The 11,191-nt window shown below is 46.4% G+C and overlaps 1 protein-coding gene across 1 annotated transcript; it reads left to right on the top strand.

Annotated features, from left to right (window-relative positions):
- The first annotated feature begins 9,103 nt into the window (after positions 1-9,103).
- On the top strand, positions 9,104-10,810 carry LOC125520518 (protein trichome birefringence-like 21). Its single transcript, XM_048685473.2, has 2 exons — positions 9,104-9,773; positions 9,925-10,810. The coding sequence occupies exons 1-2, from the start codon at positions 9,303-9,305 to the stop codon at positions 10,690-10,692; spliced, it is 1,239 nt and encodes a 412-aa protein (XP_048541430.1). The 5' UTR covers positions 9,104-9,302; the 3' UTR covers positions 10,693-10,810.
- Positions 10,811-11,191: the final 381 nt, after the last annotated feature.

Below are 11,191 nucleotides of genomic sequence, written 5' to 3'. Positions count from 1 at the left end.
GATTGAGAGATATGAAGTCTCCAATAAGTTCTACAGCTGCAAGATGGAGGTGAATAGTTCTGTCAGTGAACATATACTCAGAATGTCTGGGTACCATAACCACTTGACTCAACTGGGAGTTAATCTTCCGGTTGATAGTGTCATTGGCAGAGTTCTTCAATCACTGCGACCAAGCTACAAGAGCTTCGTGATGAACTATAATATGCAAGGGATGGATAAGACGATTCCCGAGCTCTTCGCAATGCTAAAAGCTGCAGAGGTAGAAATCAAGAAAAGCATCAAGTGTTGATGGTTGACAAGACCACTAGTTTCAAGAAAAGGGCAAAGGGAAGAAGGGGAAATTCAAAAAGAACGGCAAACAAGTTGCTGCTCAAGTGAAGAAGCCCAAGTCTAGACCTAAGCCTGAGACTAAGTTCTATAGCTGTAAGATGGAGGAGAACAGTTCTGTCAGTGAGCATATACTCAAAATGTCTGGGTATAATAATCACTTGATTCAATTGGGAGTTAATCTTCCAGATGATTGCGTCATTGACAGAATTCTCCAATCACTGCCACCAAGCTACAAGAGCTTCGTGATGAACTATAATATGCAAGGGATGAATAAGACTATTCCTGAGCTCTTCGCAATGCTGAAAGCTGCGGAGGTAGAAATCAAGAAGGGGCATCAAGTGTTGATGGTCAACAAGACCACTAGTTTCAAGAAAAAGGGCAAAGGGAAGAAGAAGGGGAACTTCAAAAAGAACAGCAAGCAAGTTGCTGCTCAAGAGAAGAAACCCAAACCTGGACCTAAGCCTGAAACTGAGTGCTTCTACTGCAAGCAGACTGGTCACTGGAAGCAGAACTGCCCCAAGTATTTGACGGATAAGAAGGATGGCAAAGTGAACAAAGGTATATTTGATATACATGTTATTGACGTGTACTTTACTAGTGTTTATAGCAACCCCTCAGTATTTGATACTAGTTCAGTTGCTAAAGATTAGTAACTTGAAACAGGAGTTGCAGAATGAACAGAGACTAATTAAGGGTGAAGTGACGATGTGTGTTGGAAGTGGTTCCAAGATTGATATGATCACCATCGCACACTCCCTATACTTTCAGGATTAGTGTTGAACCTAAATAAATGTTATTTGGTGTTTGTGTTAAGCATGAATATGATTTGATCATGTTTATTGCAATACAGTTATTCATTTAAAGTCAGAGAATAATTGTTGTTGTGTTTACATGAATAAAACCTTCAATGGTCATACACCCAAGGTGAATGGTTTATTGAATGTCGATCGTAGTGATACATATATTCATAATATTGAAGCCAAAAGATGCAAAGTTAGTAATGATAGTGCAACTTATTTGTGGCACTGCCGTTTAGGTCATATTGGTGTAAAGCGCATGAAGAAAATCCATGCTGATGGGCTTTTGGAATCACTTGATTATGAATCAGTTGATGCTTACGAACCATGCCTCATGGGCAAGATGACTAGGACTCCGTTCTTCGGAACAATGGAGCGAGCAACAGACTTGTTGGAAATAATACATACTAATGTTTGCAGTCCGATGAGTGTTGAGGCTCGCGGCAGGTATTGTTATTTTCTAACCTTCACAGATGATTTGAGTAAGATATGGGTATATCTTCTTGATGAAACATAAATCTGAAACATTTGAGAAGTTCAAATAATTTTAGAGTGAAGTGGAAAATCATCGTAATAAGAAAATAAAGTTTCTACGATCTGATCATGGAGGAGAATACTTGAGTTACGAGTTTGGTCTTCATTTGAAACAATGCAGAATAGTTTCGCAACTCACGCCACCTGGAACACCACAGCGTAATGGTGTGTCCAAACATCGTAACCGTACTTTATTAGATATGGTGCAATCTATGATGTCTCTTACCGATTTACCACTATCGTTTTTGGGTTATGCATTAGAGACAACCGAATTCACGTTAAATAAGGCACCATCTAAATCCGTTGAGATGACGCCATATGAACTGTGGTTTGGCAAGAAACCAAAGTTGTCGTTTCTTAAAGTTTGGGGTTGCGATGCTTATGTGAAAAAGTTTCATCTTGATAAGCTCAAACCCAAATCGGAGAAATGTGTCTTCATAGGATACCCAAAGGAGACAGTTGGGTACACCTTCTATCATAGATCCGAAGGCAAGACATTCGTTGCTAAGAATGGATCCTTTCTAGAGAAGGAGTTTCTCTCGAAACAAGAGTGGGAGGAAAGTATAACTTGATGAGGTAACTTACCTGCTCCCTTATTGGAAAGTAGTTCATCACAGAAATCTGTTCCTGTGACTCCTACACCAATTAGTGAGGAAACTAATGATGATGATCATGTAACTTCAGATCAAGTTACTACCAAACCTCGTAGGTCAACCATAATAAGATCCGCACTAGAGTGGTACGGTAATCCTGTTCTGGATGTCATGTTACTTGACCATGACGAACCTACGAACTATGAGGAAGTGATGATGAGCCCAAATTCCACAAAATGGCTTGAGGCCATGAAATCTGAGATGGGATCCATATATGAGAACAAAGTATGGACTTTGATTGACTTGCCCGATGATCGGTGAGTCATTAAATGGATCTTCAAGAGGAAGACGGACGCTGATAGTAGTGTTACTATCTGGAAAGCTCGAATTGTCACAAAATGTTTTCGACAAGTTCAAGGTGTTGACTACGATGAGATTTTCTCACTCGCATCGATGCTTAAAAGTCTGTCCGAATCATGTTAGCAGTTGTCGCATTTTATGAAATCTGGCAAATGGATGTCAAAACTGTATTCCTTCATGGATTTCTTAAAAGAAGAGTTGTATATGATGCAACCAGAAGATTTTGTCGATCCTAAAGGTGCTAACAAAGTGAGCAGGCTCCAACGATCCATCTATGGACTGGTGCAAGTATCTCGGAGTTGGAATATATGCTTTGATAAAGTGATCAAAGCATATGTTTTTATACATACTTGCGGTGAAGCATGTATTTACAAGAAAGTGAGTGGGAGCACTACATCATTTCTGATAAGTATATGTGAATGACATATCTTTGATCGAAAATAATGTAGAATTTTTTGGAAAGCATAAAGGAGTGTTTGAAAAGAGTTTTTCAAAGAAAGACCTCGATGAAGCTGCTTACACATTGAGCATCAAGATCTATAGATATAGATCAAGACGCTTAGTAAGTTTTTTCAATGAGTACATACCTTGACAAGATTTTGAAGTAGTTCAAAATGGAACAGTCAAAGAAGGAGTTCTTGCCTGTGTTGCAAGGTGTGAAGTTGAGTAAAGACTCAAAACCCGACCACAACAGAAAATAGAAAGAGAATGAAAAGTCATTCCCTATGCCTCAGTCATAGGTTCTATAAACTATGCTATGTTGTTTACCAGTCCTATTGTATACCTTAGCATCTTTCTGGCAAGGGAGTACAATAGTGATCTAGGAGTAGATCACTTGACAGCGGTCAAAATTATCCTTAGAGGACAAAGGAAATATTTCTCGGTTATGGAGGTGATAAAGGAGTTCGTCGTAAAGAGTTACGTCCATGCAAGATTTTTACATCGATCTAGATGACTCTAAGTCTTGATCTAGATACATATTGAAAGTGGGAGCAATTAGCTAGAGTAGCTCCGTGCAGAGCATTGTAGACATAGAAATTTGCGAAATACATACGGATCTAAATGTTGCAGACCCGTTGACTAAATTTCTCCCACAAGCAAAACATGATCACTCTTTGGGTGTTAATCACATAACGATGTGAACTAGATTATTGACTCTAGTAAACCCTTTGGGTGTTAGTCACATAGAGATGTGAACTAATCACATAAAGATGTGAACTATTGGTGTTCAACCACATGACGATGTGAACTAGATTATTGACTCTAGTGCAAGTGGGAGACTGAAGTAAATATGCCCTAGAGGCAATAATAAAGTTGTTATTTATATTTCCTTATATCATGATAAATGTTTATTATTCATGCTAGAATTGTATTAACCGGAAACTTAGTACATGTGTGAATACATAGACAAACAGAGTGTCACTAGTTTGCCTCTACTTGACTAGCTCGTTGAATCAATGATGGTTATGTTTCCTAACCATAGACATGAGTTGTCATTTGATAAACGCAATCGCATCATTAGGAGAATGATGTGATTGACTTGACCCATTCCGTTAGCTTAGCACTTGATCGTTTTAGTTTACTGCTATTGCTTTCTTCATGCCTTATTCATGTTCCTATGACTATGAGATTATGCAACTCCCGATTACCGGAGGAACACTTTGTGTGCTACCAAACGTCACAACGTAATTGGGTGATTATAAAGGTGCTCTACAGGTGTCTCCGATGGTACTTATTGAGTTGGTATAGATTGAGATTAGGATTTGTCACTCCAATTGTCGGAGAGGTATCTCTGGGCCCTTTCGGTAATGCACATCACTATAAGCCTTGCAAGCAAAGCAACTAATGAGTTAGTTGCGGGATGATGCATTACGGAACGAGTAAAGAGACTTGCCGGTAACGAGATTGAGCTAGGTATTGAGATACCGACTATCGAATCTCGGGCAAGTAACATACCGATGACAAAGGAAACAATGTATGTTGTTATGCGGTTTGACCGATAAAGATCTTCGTAGAATATGTAGGAGCCAATATGAACATCCAGGTTCCGCTATTGGTTATTGACCGGAGACGTGTCTCGGTCATGTCTACATAGTTCTCGAACCCGTAGGGTCCGCACGCTTAACATTCAGTGACGATCGGTATTATGACTTTATGTGATTTGATGTACCAAAGGTAGTTCGGAGTCCCGGATGAGATCGGGGACATGACGAGGAGTCTCGAAATGGTCAAGACGTAAAGATCGATATATTGGATGACTATATTCGAACATCGGAAAGGTTCCGAGTGATTCAGATATTTTTCGGAGTACCAGGGAGTTACGGGAATACGGGGAAGAAGTATTGGGCCTCATGGGCCAAGTGGTGGAAGAGAGGAGGCAGGGCGCGCGGCCCCCCTAGCCCAAACCGAATTGGACTAGGGGGCCGGCCCCCCTTTCCTCCTTTCCTCCCTCTCCTTCCTTCTCCCCTTCCCCCTTCCTTTCCTCGTCCTAGTAGGAGTAGGAAAGTACTCCTACTAGGAGGAGGAGGACCCCTCCTGGCGTGCCCTAGAAGGACCAGCCATCCTCCCCCCTTGCTCCTTTATATACGGTGGCAGGGGGCACCCTAGAACACACAAGTTGATCAATTATCCCTTAGTTGTGTGCGGTGCCTCCCTCCACCATAATCCACCTCGATCATATCATAGCGGTGCTTAGGCGAAGCCCTGCATCAGTAGCAACATCATCATCATCATCGCGCCGTCGTGCTGACGAAACTCTCCCGTAAAGCTCTGCTGGATCGGAGTTTGTGGGACGTCATCGAGCTGAACATGTGTTGAACTCGAAGGTGCCGTGCGTTTTCGGTACTTGGATCGGTCGGATCGTGAAGACGTTCGACTACATCAACCGCGTTCTCATAACGCTTCCGCTTACGGTCTACGAGGGTACGTGGACGATACTCTTCCCTCTCGTTGCTATGCATCACCATGATCTTGCGTGTGCGTAGGAAAATTTTGAAATTACTACGTTCCCCAACATGTTCTGCCTACTTGATAAATTGCCGGAAGTGCATAATCTTGCTTCATTGATGATCATGTGAAGTATTTGGTATGCAAGAAATGAGGTCACACATTATAAACCCCCGATCTCGATTGAGGCCTCGCGTCGTTTCCTCTCGACTTATATCACTTCCCTACTTACAATACGACAACATTCCGAAGCAGACGTGACGAAGGGTAAGTAGGTGATCGATTACCTGGGAAGCACGTCAAAGAACACACATGAAACAACAGTAATGCCACAATGGAAGGCCCCTGATGTGAATTATGCTAAGTTGAATATAGATTCTTGAAAGAGGATGGTACAGCCAGGGCTGGGATGATCCTGCGGGATCATGAAGGAGCGGTCATCTTCGCTGCGACACGGGTGCTCTTTAATTGTGGTGATCCTTTGGAAGCAGAGATGGCGGCCATGGACGAAGGGCTTCGACTTGCGCTCCACTGGTCCAATTTGTCATTGGTTGTGGAGACGGACTGCTCTGAGTTGTTGAAGATGGTGCAGTCTAAAGATGTTGAGCCCTCGAGGTATGCGAACCAAGTCAATGAGATCAGAAGGATTCTGGTTCATGAAAAGAACACTAGTCTAGCTAAAATCAGCAGACATGTGAATATAGCGAGCCACACCCTTACTTGTATGGAGCGCTCGCAACAGCGCACAGCCTGTTGGCTTTGAAGCTCCTTTATGAAAATAGCTAGTATTGTCATTTCTAAATGTAAACATAATGACTGATGAATGAGAAGTTTCTTTAAAAAAATAGATTTCACTCGTTACGAAAAACTTACTTCCGGGTGATGGAGAGGACGAACGGACAAATGGGAACTTTTTGGAGATTATGTTGGATGACTCTCTCGCTTATCTTGTCAAGGATGAGGACGTGTCCTCGGGCATTTGTGTTGTCCATTTGGAGGGTTTACATATGACCTAAGCTTCTTTTATGTGACAAAACTGCAGATATGCACGTCACAAAACGAGAGGGCACCTCCTCCATGCATGGGCATATGCACCCACTTCTCAAAAAAAAATCATTTTAAGTATGTTTTAAAAAGTTAAAAAATGCAAAAGAAATTTTCACGCATATATGTTCATAAATGTGTGTGCGTGGCATAAAGTTTTGTGACAAAATGTTTTTCCATTTTTCTTCGAAGAAATATAAATTTAAGTGCTTCTAAATAGCATTTTCACGACATAATTTTTTGTCTTTTTTACATAGACCACAAAAAAGTTATTTTTTTCATGAAACTTTATGCACGCACATAAAACATAAAGACGTACCGTGTATCCTTTTTCATATTTATTTTTTTACGTTTAGAAATGTGTTTTCCGAAGTGAATTCATATATACCCGGGTTCGTTCATGCACTTTCGGTCAGAAACACAGCGTCATGGCCATGTGGGCTATGCTGCCTAGACCACCTTCAGCCTGTGTACGAGATAACGAGGAAGTTGGCATATGATTTTTCCACTGAATCACCTATTCCATTTATGCATATGATTTTTCCATTGAATCACAAATTCCAGGATCATAACATTTATAGCATAGAAATAAACTCTTAACTATAAACATGGAAATATAATAATATAATATTATTGCATTTAGGACATATTTCCAACACTTCTTTTCGCCGGAGAGGCCATCCCACAAGACTTTAGAGCCGGAGGTCATGGCGGGTGTGGTACAAGAAGGAGATGGAGAGCGGAGGTGAGGTGTGGTTCTTGCCTGGTGCGTGGCCACGTTTATATAGCGGGTGGATGGGAGGCGAAAGGCGGACAAATGTTAAATGTCGGCCGATACATGGACAGACGTGTCACGCTTGGGACGTCGGAGAAGGTTCCTCGACACACACGCTAGTTTAATGGAGGTAGGCGGGCAGGCAGATGTCATTTCAATGTGGAGTGAAGGCATGCACAACGGGCGTGCAACATGCGGCACTCTCGGCCGGCAAGCCGCTTCAATGCTGGCTCCAGTGAGCGGACGCACCCGCTTTGCACCAGCATGAATGTAGAGCTGACACTCTGGTGAGAAAGCACGCAAACGAGGGAGAGGGGTGTTGGGTATGCCAAATTTATCGGACACTTGTGAGGCAGCGATCCGGGGCTCCCACAAAGCCTTCCCGATTTACTTCTAATTTGTAGGAAAAAGGACGTTCACACCGGTCCGTGAATGGACACAGGACCGTGTTCGGTGACAAAACACATCCGGGTTGCGTGATTCAATGGTTGCAGGCGATATGTGGGCGTTGCAGATGCCCTAACACCGTTTTGATGTTCCCGGATACCTGCAGCAGAAATGAAGCACTCTATAAGAGCATCTAGAGTCAGACGTCTCAAACCCCCATCATACGTCCGGGTGGGTGGCCCGGTCACTGACCGGCAAAAAACGACGCAACATAACACCTCAAACCCCCGGACTGACCAACACCCCTCATATCTAACTCAAATATGGGACGGATATGGGAAAGCCCGGACACGACCGGGCGCATCTGCCATGTCGGACCCGACCCCGCATGTATTCATCCCCATCCGCTCCCCGAATCAAACCCTAACCACTTCACACCATTCCCCTCCGCCACCCAAGCTCTTGTCTCGTGATCTCCAGCCTTCTCCGGCCCCTGTGGATGTCGCCTGCTCCTCCCAGGACGAATCCATCATCAATCTCAGGTCCACCAGCATAGTGAGGGTTCCGGGCTCCGATGAGGAAGAGTAGGGCATGGGAGACGGCGGCGTCTTTAGTCCCATAAGCCGGATATCTAGTTGTGAAATCCATTATTGAGATGTAATCGGACGTGTCCACGAATGTTTTAAGGATCAGATTTGTCAAAATACTGCTGTAGATGCTCTAACATGTCGGCTTATCAAAAAGGAAGAAGCAGAGGCGGAGGTCAGATTCGTTCTTCAACTTGCAGCAGAAGGTCAACCGTCAACGGACATCCCACGGATTTGGCGCTTCGCACACAACACAACAGCCCACATCCCGGCCGATGCCGCCGGTGGCATGCGCTTCAGATCATCACCGGCCGCCGGTGCTGGGTCTCTCATTGTGCCTGGGCGAAGACGGCGGTGGGGCTGCTCCCCTTTACGTGACACATTCATACCAAGGTGTCACAGCACACGCACGCGGCACCTCATCATACCATACGCGCGCGCTCTCCGCCCTTCCCTTGTGCTACGACACTTCAGTTCTCGAGTGCTCTCACGGCCACGGGGAAACAATGGTTTGCTCGCATGCTGCATTGCTTTTTTTTTTGAGGGAACATGCTGCATTGCTGCTGTTGCCCAAGTGACAGCATTATCCCGCTCGACAAAGTGTCACGTGATGGTCCGGTCGCTCAGCGGGCCCAGTACGCGCGGTTCAAAATAAAGCGCAGGCAAGGGCCCGGCCCGCCCCGGCCCTTCCCATCAAACCAAAGCTGACGTACCGTCACATGCGCGCCACAGACAATTAACAACACGCCTCACAACCGTAAAAAACTACGCGACCAGCCTGCCCCACGACAAGCCGAGCAGAGCAGGTACCGCGTTCGCCATTGTTTACTCGCAGCGCTAGCTAGCGAGCTCGTCACTCACCCACTCCCCCTCCGTGCACTCGCTCTCCCTGCAGCTAGCCAGCCGCCGCTTCTGGCCATTGTAGCAAGGCAGATCCCCGAACCGGCGGATGCAGAAGCTCCAGCTCGCCAGCCCGACCGCGGTGTCCGTCCCGGCGCTCTTCCTCTTCGTCCTCTTCCTGCTCGCCGCGCGCCAGCAACGCTCGCTCCTCGACACCTACAGGTCCGGGTTCGCCTCCGTTTCCTCGTCGGGGTCGCCGCGGCTCGAGCCCGGGCGTCCTGCCGTCGCCCGGGTACCCAAGGGATGCGACATTTTCCGGGGCGAGTGGGTGCCGGATGACGGCGGCGAGCCGTACTACACGAACCGGACCTGCCCGCTGATCCAGGAGCACCAGAACTGCATGAAGTACGGCCGCCCCGACCTCGGCTTCCTTAGGTGGCGCTGGCGGCCGGCGCAGTGCGAGCTCCCCCGGTTCGACGCGGCGGCCTTCTTCGACGCCGTCAGGGGCCGCTCCATGGCCTTCGTCGGGGACTCGCTCGCCAGGAACCACATGCAGTCCCTCATGTGCCTCTTGTCCAAGGTAATACTAATAATCAGTTCAGTTAGCTGATAGTACTCTCAATTTCCGTCCACTGATTATTGCCAAAAATTACTGATCTACAGAATGCATGATCCACATTTCGATGATTAGAGAGAGGGACTTGATTTTGATTCAATTTTTTTAATTGCAGCTGGAGTACCCCAAAGACATTTCCACGACGAAAAACCAAGAATTCAGGACATTGTACTACGAGTCTTACAACTTCACCATCTCCACCTTCTGGTCGCCGTTCCTCGTCAAGGCGAACCAGTCCGACGCCGACTACGGCAGCGGTCGGCTGTGGAATATCTACCTCGACGAGCCGGACGACGCCTGGCTGCCCGGCGTGGCGGGCGCCGACTACCTCGTCCTCTCGGGCGCGAACTGGTTCACGCGGCCGTCCCTGTTCTACGAGTCCGGCCGCCTCGTCGCCTGCCACTACTGCCTCGTCCCGGGCGTGCCGGACCTCACGCTGCGGCACTCGCAGCGGGTGGCGTTCCGCACGGTGCTGCGGGCGGTCACGAGCCACCCGGGCTTCAACGGGACGGCGATCGTGCGGACGGTGTCGCCGACGCACTTCGAGGGCGGGGAGTGGAACAAGGGCGGCGACTGCCGGCGGACGCGGCCGTACGCGGCGAACGAGACGCGCATGGCCGGGCTGAGCCTCGACTTCCACACGGCGCAGGTGGAGGAGTTCGCGCAGGCGGAGGAGGCGGCCAGGAGGAGAGGAGGGGGAGGCGCGAGGCTGGTGCTCATGGACACCACGGCGGCGATGCTGCTCCGGCCGGACGGCCACCCGAGCCGGTACGGGCACTGGGCGCACGAGAACGTGACCCTGTACAAGGACTGCGTGCACTGGTGCCTGCCGGGCCCGATCGACGCGTGGAACGAGATGCTGCTCCAGATGGTACTGCCCTGATGCACCGTGGTTGGCATGTGTCCAATGTCGTTGGCCGTTTTCTGGTTTCATCTGTGTGCTTCTCAACTGCTGGTTGTTACGGAATTCCATGTGGAAATAGATGACAAAGAATTTCCTACTTGTTCCGTTTCTTCAACGCAAATAATAAATACCGAACGTCAGGTATGAGCACATGACAAATTCAAACATTTTCTATGGCAAATTTAGTGACACAAAGATGTAAGTTAGTTGGCAAGCATGGTAATTTCATGTCAAAAAATAACTAAAGCATGAAAATTGGCATGCTTGGCAAATAAAATTGTTATCCTCGTGTCTTCAAACTTGTTATCAAAAATGTTTGGGTTTGTCATGTGCTCGTAGTACCTGACATTTGATACTTATTATATTTCTTTTTAAAATGTTTTTATTAACAACTAAATAATTGTCCATCCGTAGGAACAAGGGCCAAAAAAATTCTACTACTAAATTAATCTGTAATTATCTGCTCATGTTAATTTGA

Source organism: Triticum urartu, chromosome 7A (genome assembly GCF_056163025.1).
Source record: "Triticum urartu cultivar PI428250 chromosome 7A, HENAU_Tu73, whole genome shotgun sequence".
NCBI classification, from domain to species: domain Eukaryota; kingdom Viridiplantae; phylum Streptophyta; class Magnoliopsida; order Poales; family Poaceae; genus Triticum; species Triticum urartu.
This window is presented reverse-complemented; position numbering and strand designations above follow the sequence as displayed.